This window comes from Melanaphis sacchari, unplaced genomic scaffold (genome assembly GCF_002803265.2).
Source record: "Melanaphis sacchari strain LSU unplaced genomic scaffold, SCAv2.0 Contig77_pilon_pilon, whole genome shotgun sequence".
Lineage (NCBI taxonomy): Eukaryota > Metazoa > Arthropoda > Insecta > Hemiptera > Aphididae > Melanaphis > Melanaphis sacchari.
The window spans coordinates 546,070-570,529 of record NW_020271547.1 but is presented as its reverse complement, the minus strand read 5'-3'; the positions used below and the strand labels follow the sequence as shown (position 1 = coordinate 570,529).

Below are 24,460 nucleotides of genomic sequence, written 5' to 3'. Positions count from 1 at the left end.
TTTTATACTCAACATTTACTTATTTGCAAAACTCTTTTAAATGTTTAACTCGAACCGTACAGATATGAAAAAATTGAAAGATTTTGTATAGTAAGATTTCTATATCAACAGGTAACACATCAGCACTTGATTGCATTGTGTTATGCAAAATATGAGTAGCACAACCTACTCCATAAATATTCGTTTTAAGATTGTTATTTAAAATTGAAAAAACATTTTTTTCCTTTTTTTCAAAGACCTCCAAAGTTAGTATTGAAATCATCGCCAAGAAATGCAATAACTTTATCTAATAACTTATGTTTTTTCAAACTTTCAATTATATAATTTGATAAAATATCCGCTGTTTCTTCTTTTAAATTTATTACTTCAAAAACTTTGACTCGTATTCCCGTATTTAAATTGAAATAACATATTTAAATGGGTACTGTTTTTAGGTTTTTATGATTAGAAGTATCTATTATGATTGTAGAATAATTCATATTTTTAGTTCTTTACAAATCTGTTGCATGACGAAATGAGTTAACATATTTAAAACAATAAAGTGGACGGAACAACTATTATTTTATATTATAGTATTAATGTTTAGCATAAATAATAAATATAAATTATATATTCAATATTTCTATGTCAAATTTTGTTTTTTGTTTTTCAATTTTATTAGCTGTTGTAGCATAATCAATTTTTAAACAATTATATTATTTAATAAAAACTTGAAAGTTGGAAGATAACGTTAAAAAAAAGCAAAATATCATAAAATTTATTCATTGTGCCATTAAACACATAAAAAAGGTATAATTAGTACTAAAATAAGTATCAGACTTATTTTTATGATGTATCATTATGATTTGAGTTATTTTATTTATATTGAATTTATGAATTACTCTTTTAAAACTTTTTACATTCTAACAATTATTCATTTATTTATTATTATTATTATTATTATTATTAATCCTTGACAGTATAGTTTTGTTATTGTTAAAAATACTTTTTTATTAAAATAAAAAATAATTAACATTAGTTTTAATTGAAAATATGTTCCTCATATTCATTAATTTTAATTTTTTCCCTTTCAATGCATATTGCATTTATCTGTTTTTAACGATTAATTGTTAACAATGCACAAGAAAAATGTATTGCTTCAAATAAACATAATTTAAAAAAAAAATTGGAAATCAATTATCAAACAAAAACAAATAAAATTAACTTTTCCTAATTTAAAATATTAAAATAGAAATCATGATAAATATACGAATATATGTATAGATATATAGAAAAAGTTTAGTTATTATCAAGTATTTGATGGGTAGCTAACAATATCCGAGTGGTTTATTTTTATTTTCAAGATTATAATATATTTTTAACTGTTTATAAAATTATTAAAGATACTCCGTGATTTTATAAAAACCATAATACATTAAATATTATAAACTATTATGTTAGATTATTGGACTTAAAATATTACAATATCAGATGGCTGCAAAGTATAATTTTATTAAGATAAATAATTTTTTTACTTACTATACTACTTCTATCTTAAATATAGATTCATATAATATATACGAATCAAAAGGTTTGATGACTGTTGGTTCATTCATATTATAATTTATAAATGAATATTTTGTTCTTATAGATTTAAAAATAAAAATAAAATATATCACATTATCAAAAGCTTCTATAATAACAAAGAAAGACGAATTTATAAGAATGATAATAAAAAGTATATAACCTTTATAATTTTTATAAGGGTAACAAAAATAAAAACACAATTAAAGTTGAAATTGTTAAAAGTAATCATGGGTTATGTAGTAAATAAATTATATTGACGCACATGCGGTATGTAATATTCATTTTGCGTTTTATAATTTGCTTGAATAATTCAGGCACTGATTAAAATTAAATGACTACTTTTATGTATTTTTTTTTTATAATTTTAAAAATATGTTTTTATATGTATAGTTACCATAGGTAGGTTAATAATATTTTAAAACAATCTTTATAATCATTACCTATGTTGATATTATTTTGTATAACAATATTTCAAAATGCTAGGTATACTGTACCCTTAAGTATTTAAAAAAACATAAAGCAAATAATTATTATTTTTAGTTAATGGACTTCTCGATTCTTGTGTTAAAAAATTGAAGCTTTTATAGGTACATTTTTTTCTCCAAAAAATATCCTGAGATTAATACAATGTAATACATATTATAAACTATTTAGTTCAAAATTGTTTTTAATTATTAAAATATTAAAAAAATTGAAAAATGTTGAAGTCTATTTTATTTTTAGTCAGGTACGACGTGTTTCGACGGTAGAATACAAATGATACGACGATAGTTATTATTTTGAATTACCACTTACAAATTGCTGAATATTAATAAAGCCAAATGTTGTATTACTTATCATTAGAATAATGGCGAAGTTTCGAAATATATTGATATATGTGTGTGCTGTTCAAACACTTAAAGAAAAGTAACATCTATTTACAAAAATTATTTTCCAATAATATATTATATCATTATGCGTATTGTACGCAGTTACCGCAGGATAAAGGAGACACGAGTACTGTGGAGTGTATTAAGAATAAAAACAATTTAACGAAACTATAAGTCTACTTTTAATACATAAGTAATAAACGTTGAATAAATCCCAAAAAATTGTATATGTCCTTGCTTTGTAACAGATAAGTTTTTCCCTACTGATCTTATGTACAATATATGTAATATAATATTCTCCGCTGTGATTTCTTCTGGAATATTTGTGTAAAAATTATCTGGTAACCCAACCGTTTTATTAGTCGACTGTAAAATGTATTTAAATATGAACTTCCCTGCTGCTATTAGTGAGACGCATGAGAGATAATGCCCAAGAAACTTAACATGAATAATGGGCGACCCTTAGTGTATATGTGTACACGCGTTTCTGTTTTAAGTTAATTTGATGATCGTAATTGTAGTTACTATTTATCTGTAATTTAATTTCAAATAAAATTATTTGTCTTAGTTAACGTTTGCTCTGAAATTAATATAGTTATATTAAACTGTTTGGTTAAGAAGCGTTACTTCAGTAAATATTAATAATAATAATAAAAAAAAACATATGCTCTTGTGTAGTTATGAGTTATGTGTACACATAGTCATAGAACGAATCTTTAATGTAGTGATGTTTTAAATTATACATAAAATAATGTATACTGTCCATGATTTGTGTATTATTTTTTCCCAAAATTATACAACATTTAAATTGCTGTATTTATTATAAAATGTAGAATTTTATATACTTTTTCTGGTCACGCATTACTTTATAGAATCTACTGTAGCTTATAAATTATTATATACCAGTACAAATAAAGTTTACATTTTAAATGCTAGACATCAGCTTTCTAACATCTTTTTATTGTATGGGTTTAATTTTTTTATATTAATATTAAGTTAGTCAGTAATTTTTTTTTATATATATGCAAATACGTGTTACATAAATATGTAATTTATGTTTATTTAAATATAAAAAAAACGTTGAATTATAAAAAGGCTTTTGTACTGAGTTTTCTATTTTAAAAAGTAAAATATTATATAACGACTTTTAAATGTTCTTAGACTATTAATTATTATTGTTCAGAAGACTTAGTTTTTAGTTTTAACATGAACTGTGAAGATGGCTATGTATGATTTAAGTTATTGTAGTTTTTTTATATATATAAAACATGTTATGTACTATAAATTTTTTTGTAATTTCAAATTAGGTATAATTGTAATATTTTTGAAAAGTTAAAGTGTAATTTAAAACTAGCCAAACGTTTAAACAAAATGTTTTATCATAAAAAAACTAAATTTAAAATAAATTTATTTTTGTGATTGATTCAAATAAACGGTAACAATCTGCACTTGTATTATTTTTATCAAACAATATCTTAAACATAATACCAATTTTTGTTTGATAAAAATGAATATTTTATAGGGTGTTGAATAAGTTTTGAAATGGCCATTAGATTATTTGAGACTAATAAACGATAATATTATATAATTGGTGAAGTTGTTAAATATTTTACATTATAAATAAATAAATGTACAACAGTGTTATTTATTATTACTTTATGTGGGTATTAAAATATGCATACAATAAGAATTTCCAAACTTATTGAACACTTGGTATAAAATATTGTATATATTAGGGGCAGCCAAATGGTTGATCATTAAAGTCGATTGTATTGGAATTTATTTTTAGACTATGCACGCAAAACTTAATCATAGTGGTAGTTAGTTAATAATAAAAAAAACTTTTTGTATGGAAGTCGATCTTCAAAGGTGAAGTATATTTTTAGTTTATCGCGGTCAAAAAGAGTTAGGCTATATTTGGTTTATATAACAAAAAGATTGATTTTGTTTTTTCTTATTTGGGTATAAGTTTTAACATAATTATAAAATTGTTAGCTGCAGTCACATTTATTAAAATAAATGTTATACCATTATTTCCAGGGTTAGGATTTTGGTCATGGATTTATTAGGTTTTTATTATTTTTGTGCCGTATGAAAATATTTGATTTACAATAAAATATTGATAACAAAATCAATAAAATCGTGACGTTGGAAAAATATTGGATACAAATTAATTATAAATTTTATAAAAATAAAAATTTATCTTTATATTTCCATCTTTAATACAAATATTTGCTAGATGTTTATTTTTATTGTTAGTATGAGTATGTCAAAATATGAAATATATCAATATCCATAGAATTTTGGTACTTTATAATTATATTGCACGCATTACATTGTGTCTATCACTATTTTTGCTATTTCTATGTTCAATGACACAATTCAAATTTAATTTAATTTTTGAAGGAGAGGAGTGTATGATTTTGAAAAATTTAGGCTTAATGAATAAAATTTAGGTGAAGTAAATTTTCGTTATACATGGTATACGTTCAAGATATATGTCACTACGTATTATGTATGTTTATATAGAATTGGTGAAAATAATCCTATATTTTGGAAGCTAGGATTAGAACCCCGAACCTCCCCATGCTTAGTTGCATCACCATTTATATTATATTTACATGATCTGACAATGTTATTCTAAGACTCTACTCTTGAATAATAACGCGTTAAATGAAAACAAAGTTATTGATAATTGTTAATATTATTTAAAAGAAAATGTACTTATAATGGTTAAATCGAGTTCTGTCAAAAGGTTGGCGTTGTTTAATTTGCTTCAATATTGCCTAGATTTGTATAAAAACAAGAAATAAAATATTTTTTAAATTTATAATACAAAACACAAATAAAAAGGATAAAAACTTTTAAGATTAATATAATTTTATCGATACCTACCTATATAGTTGTAACTCACAGAATGTTATTTTAGAATTTTTTTTAAAATTGTTTAAATTTACTATATATGCAAGGTGATTAATTCCTATTTTTTATTAAAACTCTGAATTTTAAAATTATCAAGGTCATCCATATCTTTAAATTCAATACTATGCACCTATTATACACAAAATTATATAACTTAAAAATTATGCATTTAAATGTTGATTTTGCAGATATGTTAAAATGTTTAGAAAATTATCTGTTAAATAATTTACTGTTTAAAAAGATATCATTTGAAAAACAATATTTTGGATCTCCGCTGGATACTTTTTAAATAAGTACTACAAAAAATATCAAGGATTCAAAAACATGAATTTCAAGATTATTAAAAACATTTAAAATAAAATATTGAATAACTGTGTTATTTAATAACAAAGATGAATTAAAAATGCTTGGCGAATTGTCCTATATTCATATATGAATAAGTATAATCAAATATAAATAACCGTCTATTAATTTGCTTCTACAGTTCAAATCTATAATAACTAAGAATATCTAGTACGTACCTATTTGAAAAGATTCTTGACAGTCGGAAGGCACGATATCTACAATTTCAAATTGTGGCATTCTCAATCCTTTGGCCATTAGTACAGGATCTGTATTTTTCCATTCCAATCGAAGTTCTTCAATAGTTTTTGAAACTAAAGTAATTCATATGAAAATTATTTCAATAAAAATAAATTAATGTGTATTAGGTTAGAAATAATATGTAAAATAAAATATCAATGTTATCAGGGACCACGCTAAAGGGATAACTTAAAGCATTATGTTTATATTATAATTTATGATATATATTTATATAAATATGTATATTTGGATCTAACAGTAATTAAAGTGCATAATATAAATGTATATTATACTTATGTGAATATATATTATATAAAATGTATATGTCATAATATCGGTGAAGAAGCAATTTATCATGCCATAAAAACAGTGGTGTATCTAGAATTTTTTTTTTTAGTAAGATTCGAAAATACCGTAAACCTACAAATTATAAATATGGTATACGAATTTCATAAAACAATATCGACTACCTAGTGTGTTTAAAAAAAAAAAAATAAATAATTAAAAACAAAAAAATTTCCAAAACTTAGATACAATTATAAAATAGTATTAATAAAAAATCATACTTCTTATAATACAAATAAATTGTAAAATAAAGTATTTTTAAAGTGAAAATTCTAATTTTTTTTTTCTATCGAAAACATTTGTTAATTATAGAGATGAATTATATGAGTTATACTATGTGACTGTTTATGTATGTATTTTTTTAATTTAACTTTGGTGGTTTAGATTTTTGAAAAAACATATGGAAAAAAGTGGATAAGCCCAGTACTATCAGGATTACACACTCGCTATACCACTGTAAAAAAAGTCAATTTTCCATGAAATACAAAATGCAAGTATTGAAAAAAAAAAAAAAAATATTATTAAATTAACATAATATTATCGATATGGAAATATGTAAATAATTTTAAAAACATTGATAGCTGTTTTATATAGAATTATTTTTAAATTTATGTTTTATTTAGGAATAATGAGCTGTATGTAATATAATTATTAAAATATTTCAGGTTTTTTTCTGAAAAATTGATGTTTATACCAATTTATTAAAATCTTAGTTTTTCGAAATATATTTTAGTTTACTCATTTTAAATGCATGAACAACTAGAATAGTCTAGTCCTTATTATACCTATTTATCTAATATTTTAAAGCCTTTGATTTTTTTAAAGGATGTCGATTTCGTATTTGTTTTTTTTTTTTATAGATAATTAATTTTAATTGAATAATGCTATACGCTGCTAAACAAGTAAATATATGACTGTGAATTTTTAAAATATATTTTAAATTCAATTATAATTATATTGTAAAATATTTTTAATGTTTATGAGATATATTCTGATATGGTATCTATATTAGTGATATATCATGTTTAGTTAAAGTTTATAAAATCACTTTTAAAACTACCTACATATATAGTGTTTAGACGTTTATTAAGAAAATTGTCCTGTCCCTAAATATTTTTCTTTTGTTTGTCAACAGGATTATACTAAACGTGTTATGTGGTTAGTTGGTAGTTTCTATTTATATGTTTAACTTTTGAAATATTGTCCACTAAAATCTAAACTTCGATGTTAATAAAACTAACTTATTAAGTTAGTAAGCTTTATGTATATATTGCTTGGGTAATGTGTCAAACTAAGCAGTTTTTGAAAGGTTATCAGCTTTGTGATTATTTTATTATCTGCTAAATAATGATTAATTATAGTAAATTAATTTAAATTTATCATATTTATATTCAATATTATGTGTGTATATTGTTTTTATATTATAATCTTTTTTAGTATACAGTTATAAAAGTTTTTAGAACATCTCGACGACATGCATTCGATGAATCGTTTTTGGCAAACGGATATATCGGCGAAACAATTTATTGGGTTTTTAAAATTATAAGATAATAAATAAAATTATTTTTATGATTATTAATTATATTCATTGTAACAGTGGTTATTGGACATATTATGAAGTGTAAAAGGTGAAAAGATTGACAGATAAGTACAGATAACGATTATCAGATTTTCGGTAATTACAATGGGTATTATTACGACAACGTTTAGTTAAATCATAATAACCGATACAAATGTGTTTTTAAAATTGAAATGTTCTGGTGATCTAATTCAAATAATACTTATTTTAATACCTAACTAACTGTGTTATTTTTTATGTTTGAATAACTGTAGTTTAAAGAGATTATGAATACAAAATGCCGAAACCAAAATTAACGAATGAAAAATACTGATACATAATGTATAAATCTAATAACGAAAAAGTAAGTTAAATGTATGATATTATTTTAATAAATATAATAATATATAATAGATAAAAATACTGCGTGTAATAATTTTTTGAATACAAATTATTTTACAAATTTAAAATATGTTTTCAACAATATTTTTCTAATTAAAAAATTGCTTAATTGTTTACTACGAATCTGTTTATAGTTTTTTCTGGTTTGTCTTTTAGTTTTTTTTTTAAATTAAATGTAAATATACTGGAGATGTGAGCAAAACGATGAATATACATTATGTGTTTATACAAATATAGAATTTCAGGAAATAACTTTTTGTTAAAAAAAAATGCATTCTTGTTTTAAATTTAGCTACTAAATTGATGAAAAATTCAATACTTGAAGTCGATTCAATCAATAGATTATTGATGATGTTACTCAAAATCTAAATAATGTTGTCTTAGCTCAAACTTTCAAAAATAAACAAAATAAAACAAAATTTGAGTCTTTAAAAAAAAAAAAAAATTATTATAAAACTTCTCTATAAGCTACGTTTGATGTATTTTCATTTGGTGCTAAATTACTTAACTTGTAGGTGTACTGACTCTGAAGTATGCCACATAAAATTGTGTAAGTAAAAAAGGGCTTAAAATTGTAAGCTAAGACTCACGGATTTTAAGCGTTCACTTATTGATGTTTATACGTATAATTTTGTTTTTCCGATTTCAATCCCTTAAATTCGAAATTTTGAAAAATATTTTCTAACTGCATGATAAAATTATTATATTAATTTATTCTCGAAATTTCAAATCGATAGCTCTAATAGGTTTGACTTTGCATTAATTATGAATCAGTCACTTAGGACAGTCTCCTTTATTACAAAGATTGATGTTATTAGGAGTAAAATAACGTATTACACGGCGTCTACTTTATCCAACAAGAGATTTAATAATATCAGATTAAAATAAATGTTAGTCTTATGGATCACAATTTCTTCTTCGTGATATTGGTGTTCAGGATGATAAAAAATTTATAATTGTTGGATCAATGATTGGACTTCATGTATTATCTATATAAATGCGATGGCGTGCAGATGGAACTTTTTAAAATAACACTACTTATATTTTCAAGGAATTGTATAGCTTACATGCAAAAAATAGTAACAATTCTTTAGTGGTAGGTGAATTTATAAAAACACGCATGAGTGAAGAAGTACATACTAAGTAATATTTTGTAATTTATCAAAAACAATAAAAATAAAAATTTTAATGAATTTATATATATATATTTTTTAATATTTTTCCTGTTTGAATATATTTTTAACACGTAATTAGTTTAATTTAAATATCGTATAAGATTTAGAATTAGTGGTTATTGATACATTTACATATGTTTATACTTCAAATATTGCGTGTTTTTTCCTTAAATCTCAATATCTGTGATGTAAAATTCAAAATGGCTTACAGATAATATAATCAATAGATGTTGCTTTGCAGTAAATGCGAAAATGTTGGTAGCGTTGAATTTTGTACTACTTCGGGATGTAGTTTAATGTATTTGATGAACTTGTCAAGATTATTTACCTGAATTTATTTACCAGAAGTGGATTATTTTGAAGATAGTTTTATCGGTAGGTCAATTTAATTAAGTTTCATATATATATTACGAGTATACAGAGTGATTATTTTATTGAAAATTTCATTATTTCGAAATATTTTAATGTTTTTGAAAATATATTTTTTTTGTATAATTTTCAATTGAAATCAAATAAATTTTTTTAATTTTCTTTTTGTGGTTTTTTAGATTTTTATTTCTTTGAAAAACAACGTAAATTTTTAATTTTATATTCTAAAGCTGAATATTTTTCAGAATATTTCGATGCATAAAAATCAAAATTTGGACGAATACTTTATGATTTATAAGTATTTAAAAGTTTAGTTGAGGAGGTAAAGAAGTTTGGGGACAACCCATAAAATGTTGGTTTACTACTTTGCTTACTTAAATTTTAAATACTTTTAAGTATATGCAATAAAAAAATGTATGAATATGTATGCACTTACGCGCAAAAAATCAGTTAAATATGCATGAAAAATTTGAAAAATATGCATAAAAAATTAAGAATTGTGGACAAAAAATGCAATAAATATATAGAGATAAATTTAATTGTTAATAGAATATAAATAAATGGGTCGGTACTATTTATATGTGCTTGTTATTGTCTATTACATTTTTGAATTTTTTTATTTACTATATAAAATTAAATAAATAAAAAAAAAAAAAACATTTAAAAAAGAGTTGTATTTAATAATTATTATTTGTTTTAAATGTTTTTTTGTAAATCTTCGTCTATTTGGTATTAATATGTTTTTGAATCTATTAGAATTTGTAAAAAAAAACTTTAAAAAATACAGATAATCAAACTTATATTAGATTTAGTTAATAAAATATAAAATTACGGTATTTTTCAGCATTTTGCATTAAAAATCCTCAAATATGTGCTTAAAAAAAAAAAAAAAAAAAACACAAATTATGTTTTTGTAAATAAAAAATGGTAAAATATATAATAATATGCAAAATAAAATTTTAATATTTTGAATATAGATACCACACAACACATTTCTATATAAAAATGGAAACTATCGGACAACCTAAAAAAAAAAATATGCGAAATCATAAACATCTTAACCCTACTTATAACTCATATATTGCTCGTACGAATTTTGATTTTATGTATTTAAATACTTCAAAAAATATTCTACTTCAGAGTAAAAATTTAAAATATATGCTATTATTTGAAAATATAAAAACTTAAAAAATTATGACGATAAAAAATAGTTTCATTTTAACTGGAAATTATGTAAAAACTTTTTTTTTTTTAAAGTTATTAGATGTTTAAATAAGTTTTGTTTAATTAAAGATTCATCGCTACCAATTAAATATTCTACTATTTTCAAATTTTTAATTTTAAAGAGGCGCCAATGAGACGGATAAAGTGATTAGGCACACTACTAAATTTCAATAAAAATTGTGAAATCTCTTTAAAACTGCTATAAATGGACTAGTTTATATAAAAAATGGTTTAGAACGATGGTATAATGGCTTTTAAAAGCAAGTTGGTGATCAATATTTAATGATTTGAAAGATGTTTAAAGGTATATCCAAAGGAAAGTCAAATTAATTAAATTAAGAGTGGTATACGTTGAGATTTTTAAAGAAGATGAGCAGAAATTAAGATGAAATACAACCACAGAAAATATAAAAAAAGAAGGTAGATAATTATTCATGTCAAAACATAAACCATACTTAAAAAATTTGATATACAACATTAAGTTAAATGTAAAATCAATGTACCTACAATAATAATATCTTTTTGATTTTTCAATTACCTATTGGATATCATATGTAAATCGAAAGTCAATAAGGTAGTTTAACGAACAATAAAGCAAAGAGAACCAAAAATTGACTATCGTACACAAATATAATATAGAGTAGAAGTATATTTTTGTTTACTTAAGTAAATAAAAAACGAAACGAAGCATAACTAAACAGAAACCACGAATATTTCTTGAAACAAGCTGGGTTTTAATAAATTAACTTATTTACCCAAATTGGTTATTCTACAATAAATTGAACGGCATCATGTGAGTGCTAATACTTAATTATAATGATTTATTATTATTAATAACTAATAAAAAATCTAGCTTAGAATTTTTTTCAAACTTTTATTATAGATATAATTTTTATTATTTTTAGCCCTTTCATTCTTTGAATATTACTAAAATTAGGCAGAAGTCATACAATTAAAAAAAAAAAAAATAAAATGATTATTTTCTTTACTTAATTTTGGAGTTAAATTTATATGAATGTCAATATTGATCTATATGAATTTCAAGTCCATAGAAAGCAGTAGTTTTGTTTTAAATTGTATGTACATGCATGGTTGTAAATATAATGAAAAATCGATGTTTATAAATAAAATTATTTGATAAATTCGAATGTATACAGCATCGAACTTCTCAGTTTTCGAGAATGCGTTGAGTAAAACTGATTGAAAATACAAAAGTTAATTAGTTTTGATATAAGCTATAAAAAACTAAAAAACAAGCTCATTTAGAAAGATTATAGAATAGTATTTTAAAATTTAAATTCCAATATATAATTGAAATTTAAATTACAGAACTAAAAACAAAAAATAATCTGAATTCGTCAATGTTTTTTCAACATTCAAATAAATTGTATCTTTTTCCTCAGAAAAAAAACAAAATGTAAGATGTAAAATAGTTTTCTCACAAAGATTGATTTCTGAAAATACTAAGCAAGAACAAAACCGTAAATAAAACTTATTGAAAAAAGAGGTTTAAAAAAAAGGCTCAGTTAATAATGTTTGGTTTGGTTTTTTCTTTTTATATGAATAATTTCATAATTTTAATTTATTATCATATTAACAAGAAACTTTTTTCAATATTATTTTTGTGTTATCAAATATTGAAATGTGGTATTTAAATTTAATGACACGAAAATTTCCATATTTTACATATACTCGTAGATAATAATAAATTATTAAAAGTATACATTCAATTTACATTTGAGTTATTCATATATATATATATATTTTTTTTATTGATCTTATTTTAAGCCCGGCAACTATGGCCATTAGCTATAGAAAGAAACAGTAAGTTTATGGGTAGAGTTTGTAAGAGTTGGAACACGTGTGTGAATGTGTGTGTGCTATGGACACTCGTTATTAAAAAACCAAGTGGTCACCCATTCGAGAAGTTGGCGTCGCCGGTCGATGCTTGACCTTAAACAGATTAGTGACCAACGATAACCATCACGCCACACTAGATCACCAAGTCATAAGTTTATAATAGGTTTATAGGCTTAACAGAAAAATAAAAATTATGAATATAATTTGTTTTGGTTACCCCTAAAATGATTGTGTTCAGTATGATGATTAAACAAATAAAATATGAATTAATTCGTTGTTACAAGTACTAAGTACAATTTATTATTTTTAGATTTTTTAAGCATAATTTTAAATTAATGTGTTATTTTTAAAATAAACCGGAAAAAAGCTAAGTTATTACAATGGATGTATCAACTAATTAAAAAGATTAATCATTAAAAAATAAACTCAATAGTTAATTTAAAAAGTTTAAAAATATTAACTTAAACTTAGCTTTAATTTTATAACTAGGTAATTTTCAGATTTGCCTAAATTCATAATTAATTAATAATAAGTAATTACCATTCAATGCAATAAATCATATTATTTTCTTATTTTTTTATTTGCTTATAATTTTATTGCCAACTGTTTTTGTTATTATTATCGTGCTTGGGTTTATGGAAGTTTCAATCAGTTTTACAATTATTTAACTTCTACTCATATATAATTGTTTAAATTAAATTAATTATAAATTTTTATTTCGCTATTACTTTATACATGAGTAGCTAGCGAGTTTCTTTAAAACCATATTTACAGTTGTCTTTGTTTTTCTCATTATTATTAATTTACACACGTATTGTAATTCTTATGATTTATTTTAATATTTTTTATTATATATTTTTTTCTTTAATCACATTTTTATTCATTTTCAGCAGCTATATAATAATAATATGTTAAGAGTATATACTGTTAGATAATATAAAAGTGTATCATTTTAAAATTAAGTTAAACTTTTCGGGTTTCCTTTGAAATAATACTCAAAATATAACTCACTTTCTTGTCGCCTTTGTTAAGAATCTAAACTATAGTAAATAATTATGTAAATATATTGAAGGCGTAGTGCAAATCTCAATAGCTATTAAACAATTGCAAATTTGCAATATAGACGAAAATTAATTTTATGATTTAAATATTTTTTAATTATTATGTGGTTGGTTTTAAGCAGTGTTTTTATTTTAAACTACTTCATATTTTATAAAATGACCACCAGGTTTTTTCAATAAAGTATTGTAATGAACTTACAACTGGCCACTTCCATCGTGCAAATTTGGTTATCCAACGGAAATTTAGACAAGTCCATCATACATGAAAATGTTAACTTCAATCTGAAAAAAATAATCATATAAGGTTTTACTATACACAATTTTGGAAACAAAGGAATATCATTGATATTAAAATATTATTTATTAAATATACAGTGTATTTTAAACATTTGAATCTCTATCGACAATATCAACATGACGTATCGTATTACTAGTTACTACATTATGTGTTCGAGATACTATTTATTTATTTTTTTTTTTTTACTAATAGTCAAAAGTTTATGATAAAATTTAAAATTAATTTAAAAAAATTTAAAAAAAGCATGTTATAAGAAACAAAAAAATAAATAATTTAATTGATGTGAATTGAAATATAAATTATTGTGGCAAAGGATTCAGTCGTCATAATGTGAATTAATGTATCATACTTAACGATACATTTTATTTACTGCTATTTAAATTTGAATTTCGTTGATGGGTTATATTTCAATTAATTCTTACATTTTTAATTCATCTTGTAAGCTATAATTTTAATGTTATTTATACTTGGATTATTTTTTTCTATTTTTTTAAAAAAAGGTAAACCAAAATTATACATTTTTTAAATTTATTATATTAGAAGCGTCTCTAATAGGAGGCTTTTTAGAGAAATTCAAGATAAAAAATCATATTATAAACATAAAGTCTTATTGTATTATATTATATTAAACTGTGCAAATTGTATTTTTTTTAAATAAAAAAATTATTACATAGATTGTAATTTTTCAACGTTTGTAATAGCCTGAAAACATTTAGAGCACTTAAATATATTTTTAAAATGTATATCCATTTTTTAAATTACTATTTACTTTTTACTGATTCTACAATGTTCCTTCCTACTATTATGAACTAACTATACAAACAAATTGTTAAATTTATAAATACATTTTTATGAACTAATTTAGAATAGTCAGTATAAATTAAATTAAATTATAATATTTACAATACGCGTTTTATTGTTACAAAATCGTTACAACAGTAATTAAAACTCGTATTTGTGATGAAATAATATTAAGTAAATAATTATTTTCTAATATTAAAACTGTATAATAATAATATTATGATAACAGATATATTATAATACAATTCATAACTTATAATGCGATTTATATGATATTTTGATTAAAATTCATGGCACAGGTTAATAATTAATAATTGTAAGTAAATGTATATTTTTGTTACGTTAGATGTTTCTATACCATTTTTAATGCAATTGTTGATGGCACACAGAAAGAATACAACGAAAAAAGAACCAATAATATGGTAACAGGTTAAGTCAAAAACTTTGAAGGAAATAGTGAGTTTATAAAGATAACGATGGAAAATTATTTTCTACTAAAATTGAAGGTATGACTGTGGACGTAAAATTTTAGCTGAAAGAATACTATAAGCAACTTGAAAACCTATATAATATATATCATGTATTCATATTGTATAATTATTTATATTGGGCGAGAATGGACTTAGTATTACATTCGTCGTAGTATATGCACTCGATAAGGTTAGTAGACCATCGTAGAAGAAATTTCGCAAATCAAATTAATTAATATGTAGATATTGATATTTCTATAGTGTAATATTAAACTTTTATCGTTAATACTGAATTCACTGTATAATATACATAAACAACATTAGTTGTTTAAATATCAATCTTAATCCAAAATTTATCATTGAATAACATTTTAAATTTATTTTTAAAATTTTAAAGTTTTTTATTCAAATTTTGAATAATGGAGTACACTAACGTTGAATATGTAGATATGGTTAAATTAAATGCATCAAAATTAACGAGGGCCTTATTGAATAACTTTTATAGATAAATATCGATTTTCATACTTAACTACTAAAGTGTATTTGATTAAGATTATTTTATAATGTATAACTGTGTGTCAATTAACCTTGTATGCCAAATTAAAACAAAATAGGAAAAGAGAGAGATGGTTGTTGATGACACATACGTCTAGGCATCATAGTCTACTTGTTACACATTAACTGTGTTCAAGTACAGAAGAGGAATTGGCTGAATTATCCGTTTACATCCTATTGTGGTAGCTGGTATAGTCGCACATAGATTGCTACAGTGCTTGTACAATAATATATTATGTTTGTATTATTGCGTAGTGCGTCAAAAGCTTTGATAATCTATAAAAAAGTCATCAGGACATGCGTCATATGTTTGAAATACGATTTCCAGTGATGATGGTTTCGATTTTGATCATCCAATATTATAACATATTTTATCAAAAACAATTAATTATTTTTCATTTGAAAAAAACAATACAAGTCTGGGGATAGAGAGAATTTAAATTTAACACCCTGACCCTTCTTTCCCCTGCACAACCACAATAACGAACGGTGCGTGCACGTGCTCACAGTTTCATAATTTTCCCTAGCTCTGATCCAAGACCGATTCCGATATATGTTTAGATAGTTAGGTATGGTATAATAAACTAATCTATAGAATAACAGTCGAGGACTTTCGAAGAGGACGTGTTTTGTGGTCGGTTTATTACGGAACATTACATAATAATATATCCGAGTGTGTGCGTGCGTTCGTCGTGGCAAACCGCACAAAACCAATTACCGAATCTCCGCGAAATACTATACACTATAAAATAGCATATACTTAATGCACTTATCGTCATAATAGTAAATTATAATAATATTGTTACTACGTATACATACTGCAAATGTTTGTACTCTTTTGAATAATGAAATAGTAGTTGGAGTAATGAGTAATGTATAAGTACTTATAGTCGGGTGATGAGTGCATAATATAACAAAAGTTTACAAAATATTCTATTGCTCTAGAGTATATAGTATTATAATCGTGAATGCGATGATAAGATAACTCTTAGAAGGTACATTCTCGTTGATGTTGTTGGGGGAGGTGGCAGTTATTGATATCTAAACCTTTCCCTGTTACTATTTGCTGATGTAAGGAGTAAATACGTATCTCCTATTATTAGTTATAAAACTTCTCTTATGGAAAAATTCACATTATCCTCACAATATTATTATATTTGAAAACTATAGCTGAGATTAAAATGTAAACATTAAGTATGGACGATGTATTAAAACATTAATTTTATATACATTTGTACACATTTTATATTTTATAATAATTATATATATACTATATATTATAAAGGTACAAACTACGTTACCACTAAAGTATTGAATCCGGTATTTTACAGATATCCTAGGCAAAATGTCTAAATTTAGGAGCTCGAGGAATGCTATTTAAGTCTCAATTCACTTTACCTATACTAAAAAAAAAAAAAAAAATAAATAAATAACAATTGACGAAGTATATATATTATATATGTTTGAAAAGTGATAGTTTTTACTAAAACTTTTCTTTTTTGTATTTGTTTTGCCAAACATTTGGTAAAGATGTCACGGGAATATTCTGATTATCTGATTTGCTATCAATGCATATTTATAAAAATATCTAGCCAAAATAATTGATCAATTTACTAAGAATAAACAAAAAATATATTTTATCGTTAAATTCTAATGAGAAGTATTAATAATGCTATTTTATAGTTATATTTAAAGAGCTTATTTATTATACGTATTTTATTTAAAAACTCGTTAAATCACTTTAGCTATATATAAAAAGTATGAAACGAAATTATAATGTTGAGTTTCATCCTCTCTTCTAAGTTCTTTTAAGTCATTTCTGATTTGTGTACGTCGTTGCTAGTTAGTGGAATTTACCCTGTGATGTACTCAATATTTTTAAAGGGCTTCTAAGTGGAAAAAAAAGAAAAACGGAAAATTAATAAATGACGATTACAAAATCTATGTGTGGTTAGATAACAATCCACGAATAATATTTCGAATAATAATACTTTCCGGTAACGGCAGCAACGGGATACAACCGTCGCAGCATATACACAACATAAAATATACTTATGACATATGTGCGTCATCTGTTAGTTTATACTGTGCTAACCTAACGAACGACTACGCATACAAAACACGAATTGGTACATTTGCATTAAATCGACCTATTTTATTTTTTTGTTTGAATCGGTGGCCTCAGGAGAGCTGTTCTCGTATTGTTTTCGCTATGTTTTGCCGATTCAGTTGATAGCTTGTTTCTAAGGGGCCTTACGATTGGTGGGTTATGGTCCTTGAGTGTGTCCTGAGTTCATTCACTCGTGGTAGTATCACACGAACAGCATTCATATATGTTCTGTTGTTGTTAAAAATACTTTGGAAATGGGTTTCAGATAAGTGTTTAAATACTTGAACGAAAAGCTATAATATTATCCACAAGGTTATTTCGGAATAGATTTTGGCGTATAAATATTATTTGTAAGCGATAATTTAATATTTTATCATAGAAGCAACGGCGTACCCAGGATTTTAATACTGTAGGTCTGCTTCACTTACGAAAGGACACTGAGTAGAAACTTCAATAAACTATGTATTACAAAGTCGTTCGCTACGCTCGCGATTATCCTTAATAGTTAGGTATTTACATCTCATTTTGATACTAATTCAATATAACTATAAATTAAATGAACCATAAGTAACTAATTTTTAAGTAAAATTTAAAACTTACAAACTTAAGGTATTATTAATAATTAACTGTTGTATTAAAATTTATACTTAATTAACAAATTTAACTGGAGTATTCAAATAATCTTGAAAAGGGATTATACATATTTATTATTTTATCTGTATACGTTTATTTGCAATGTATTTATTTTATTTTAGTTTTCAACGATTACTTTCAATTTCAGTAATTTCACAATAGATATCTGATATAGAGGAAGTGGTTCTAAATTATAATCTGATACAAAAGTAATGCATTAATAAAATTTGTATTTTTATTAAAATACATGAAAATAAAAGTACCAAGTATAGTAAAAGTTACGAACATTACTATACTGCCCTTTTTCATTATTGAAAATGAATTAATTAGTTATTAATTTATTAAAATCAATTGTTTGTGCTATGTTGCTTTTTATGCTCAATATTTCTAAATTTAATAATTAGTCTTCAGTCAAAATTGAGCGAAGTTATTTTTTTACGAGGAGCTTCCATCATTAATATTTGACACAAACACAACATAATACAGTAAAAAGACAGCGGACAGACGTTCGTTGACAAAATAGTAGAATACGAAATACGATGAATGAGTTGTATATAACATATATAATATATATATATATATATATATATATATACAATATACATACATAATACATCCATAACGATTAACGACATGGCTAATGGTATTCATTAGGGACATTGGATAATAATACAAAATAATTGTAGTACTAAGAAAAGAGATTTTTTTACTTATCTATGTGTTAATAATATATTGTTATACTATATTATATTATATTTATATAAACATTAAACAACAGTATCGGACATCAGTTATGTTTTGTAAAGACCCGTATCATAGCCATGCGTATTATGTTTTTCTATTTAGGTACATAATTTAAGTTGATAAGTTAAAGCACAATTTTATACATCTTATTTATATTTCAATATTCAATCTTCAAGTCTATACATCATGATTCATAATATACATTTTATCTATATTATTTATATACTTATACATAATAATTATGTTTAATAGGAACATTCTTGAGCCTGTGTAGATTTTAAAAATTATTATTATTTAATATTGATGATTGTACATATTTTTTTCAAATAAAATGTAATATGTAGTTTGTTATTTTGAGGGGCCATATTTTACTGAGAAAAAAAGCTGTGGTTCAGCTTATCTTCCCCTTGGGTTCACCACTACCCCAGTAAGTATTTAAATAGAAATATAAACATGGAGTTTTTTTTTTAGTCTTACAGTAAGTACCTATGGAATAGGATACTATTATAATAATAACGTTAGTCTGATAACATATTCGCGTGTTTTCTTAAGTAACTGGCAACGGTTTGTCAGAGATGTTTCATAACGTACCTACATATTATTAATTTATCGTAATATTTGAATTATTGCGTGTAATTACTTTAGATTATCATATTATACATCCGAAAAATGCTGCAAACGGTTGACTACATTTTTGTCATTAATATAAATAAAACATAACGCTTTGATGAGGGTAGAAAATTCGAAGGGCAAACTTTGTTTGTAATTGAGTATTATAATGAAAAGCAAGCATGTTATTGGTCCGAATAAAGTTTGATTAATATCCAATGTGGTTAAGTCAAATATGTCGCCATCGGGAATCTAAACACATAGATACACATTATATTAGCCTCGTTAGTAGTTAGTGTAAGTTTTTGATAGACATGCTTAAATTTTAAAAAGCTCAATGAAACACGGATGACTTATTTCTAGAGGCAATAAAGGGAATGATGACTAACAAAATATAACCAATTTGTGGTTACAAATACTTAATAATTATTGAAAATTAATTATAGTTAAATATTTTGAATTTAGGTTGATAATTTCGTGGCTGTGATAAATTAAACACATTAATAAAAATAGCGTATTGTCATTTTGACATCATACGATCGTGCAATAGAAAATTGCCTGACGATAAAACAAACTCTCAATTATTGTTGGTATGCATGCGTGGGATTGGATGTTCCCCTTGTGTATATTGTTAACGGATTAGAAATGTATAGAAATATAAATCTGGCCACGACGGGCTGACAGGTGATGGGACAGATTTATTTGCATTTTCAACTCTTTGCGAGCACAATAAAATAATAATAATACACGGTGGTTAAAAATTCGTGGATAAGTTTTATTTTTTGTTCGGGATGATTATTAGGTGAAACGACCAGATCTGTTTTAACAATTCGGAAAATATTGTAGATAATAATATTACTGTAGTGCGGTATTAACGCTCTCAAACTTATAATATTACTACCTATAATTCAATTTTGTTATTATTTATGATAGCCAAACAATCGTTAGATTTTATTATTATTTATTTTTTATTATCAATGCTCGAGTATTGCAGTGACATGTCTCATATTCTACGGGTTTTTTTTCTTTCCGATAACAATTTTTTTTTTTCATATCATTGATGTTGTTTTCATTTTTTTTTTTTTACAGTGCACAATTATTTGGTATTATCCTACTATCCATGGCGTTGATATACATTTTAATATCACGTCGGAAAACTTACAAATTATGTAAAATTTTAACTATATTTTAACAATATTGAGAAGTATCTACAAAATAATTAACTACTCGTATTTACATCGAATCTTGTATCCATAATAGAAAATAACTTGTTTAAGTGATAAATTTATAATAATGGAACTAGAACTAACCTTAAATAAAAGTTGGGACCTAACAATAACATCATTACACAATTTTATTTCGGTTAAAGATAGATAATTCAAATTAATTAGTTAAGAACATAATTGAGTTACATATCAAAATAATTTGTGCATAAAAATTATTGTATATTAATGGTTAATTGGATAATTTATAATTTTATATTAAAAAATTAATGATTAGATGAAAGCATGTGCACAAAGGTGCAGAGAAGGATGTAGATATAGAAGGCGTATTTAATGGTTTTACTAATATACTCTATAATAGAAAAGACTATAAAATATTTTATAGTGAAATCACTACAGAAACAATATAATTTAGTTCTAAAAACAATATAAATTACCTACACTACACACGAATACAATTTGTTAAATAAACAACCTTTTACCCAAACCATAATTGTTTTATTTAAAACCCAAAATCGCAAACCGAAAAATCATATTGCGAAATCCGATCACTAGCGCTGATTTACATTCTAAAATAAACCACGTGTTTTAAAGCTAGTCTACTATAATCAGTCGATAGATGAAATTAATTTAGGATGGTGTGTTTTTATAAGACTGTCTGTGATATTATTTTACCAGAATTAAATTAAATTTCAACAAACCGAATGTACTGTACAGAATGCAATACTTCAACAAGTTTGTTCTGTACATTATTGTGAGATATTTTCATAAATATTGATTTATCACATCTAGGTGTGTATTAAATATGTATAGTTGTTGGTTATTGTCATTACTTTTATTTTTTGATTAAGTATCTAAGAAAAATTATTTTTGTATTGCCATGGTTTATTTTACTTCATTATTTTAGAATCAAAATAGCATTTTTGGTATAGCATTTGAAGGGTAGATACCGGTCAAGTTCATTTTTCTTAGTTTTTATGACAGTATGATTTTTTTGCGCGTTACGAATAACCTTAGGACATCTAATATTTAGACAGGTTTGTTGATAGATTACAAATTGGATATTTTTTTAAGGAATTCAGGGCTTTAGCTTTTTTTCGTATTAAAACTTGAATTATACGGCAAGTCTAAAATACTAATATAGTAATATATGACTTTTTTTTTATGGATTGAATTTAAATTTTTACAACATCGGTAAAGTCATGAATCTGAAAGTGACTGTTGTGTCTATGTAAGTTTATTTATAATATATGCATACACGTAAACAATTTAGAGTTTGGTAAAGATAATACCGAGCAATCTATTGAACATGACACTTTATTTAATTCCTTTTTTCAAAGCATAATATTTTTTGGTTTAATTTCATACATAAAAATAACATTTTGGACAAATAGTTTTTGAGATTTTAAGTATGTATTTCAAGTAAGGATAAATTAAGTGGAATACACAAGATTCATTTGATTTAAACTTTAAATTCTTAAAAGTTATAACTAATAAACTACAGCTTATCCGAAACTAAATTTTTATTAATTGAAATACATTAAATAATATTTCGTTTCAGAATTTATAAACAAAAATAGTTATGGTCATTGAAAAGAGTAAAACACTTAAAATTTAATAACCTTGAATAGTAATATATATAATTTTTTTCCCTAAAAATGTTGTTTTATAATGAAAAAAAAAAATGTATAAAATAAATATTTTCAAAAACATTAATATCTTTTAAAATTACGAATGTGTCATTTTAAATGGTTATTCATATTCCTAGTTTTTTATTTGGATAATATTTGTGTGTATTTTCTATATATTTTTAATTTATTGTTTGTTTGCTAGTTCTATAGTGTCAGTGTGATTTAGCTATATGGTTTATTTGTTGTAAGTTTCAACTTTTCATGTGAAAAATAATGTGTGGTTTGAATGGTCTTTGAATGTGAAAAACATTGAGAGATAAGTTATCACTAATAAATTTTGTATATAACTTAATATTGCTTGATTAGAAAGTAATTTACATCATAATATTGTACATTTATTATGCATATATGTTTATAAAAAAAAGTATTTGATTTAATTTTTAGAATTTGTCAATTATATAGTTACTAAATTTATTATAAAATTTACATACATTTTTAGTTAATATATTGCTATAAAATAATAGAACATTTAAAAGTCAAGCTAATTGGTATCCATAGATATATTATATACTATAAACTTAAATTTCAAAATTCGTTTTAGGTCAAGTAGTTGTTTTAAAACCCATTCATAATGTGCAGTGCAGGTAATAAATGTGTCAGGGCGTTAGACCTTGAAGTAAATAGTTTAATTAAACAGTAGAAAATTGTGAGAGGTATAAAGATCTGAATGTATTTTGGTCAAACTTGGAAAGTTTTCAAAAACAAATTAAAGTAAATATTTAGTAGAAATTTAAGTATTTAAAATTGTTGAACATGCATTTTGGGTTTTTGTTGTAGCATTAAATATAATTATACGGGTATATATGTATTTAATTAAAAATATTAGCAATTAGTTTCTCATGAATTATGAATATAATATGTATTCATATACAAGTTATTGGTATTTGTTATGGATTATTTGGTTTGATTTTAATTTGATGAAATGGTATTTAAATAGTTTTAAGAGCAGTTATATTGTATATTATTTTTGAATAATTGAAATAATATAGTTATTAAAGATAGTTTTTTTTTATAATTAAAAAAAAAAAAATTGGTGAGTATATGTATAGTTGAGGTTAAGCACTTACTGATTTATATTTTATTTATAGAATACGTTTTTTATTACTTTGTGATGTAATTTAATCATTTTGATACTTGGTTTATAGTATATTGCATATTATTGATAGTGGTCATAATTATTAAAATAGATTCTTTTGGAAAATTGAATTATTATTGAATTTGAAAAGAAAATGATTTATAAAAAAATTAATAATGAAGAACATCTTTTATTTATAACGTATATTATTTTAATATTCAAAATCATAAATGCTCATTTATTTTTATGATGAAGTCATTGTTATAGACAAATACTACTACACGCACACACACACACACACACACACACACACACACA

The 24,460-nt window shown here is 23.6% G+C and overlaps 1 protein-coding gene across 1 annotated transcript in view; it reads right to left on the bottom strand.

Annotated features, from left to right (window-relative positions):
• Positions 1-24,460, bottom strand: part of LOC112601371 (glycine receptor subunit alpha-2-like) — a 161,843-nt gene that overhangs the window by 10,003 nt on the left and 127,380 nt on the right. Inside the window, exons 4-5 of the mRNA XM_025348969.1 lie at positions 14,133-14,215; positions 5,879-6,013 (exon numbers count right to left, since the gene is read on the bottom strand). Of these exons, the coding sequence (XP_025204754.1) occupies positions 5,879-6,013; positions 14,133-14,215 (218 nt within the window). The remainder of the gene's footprint in view (positions 1-5,878; positions 6,014-14,132; positions 14,216-24,460) is intronic.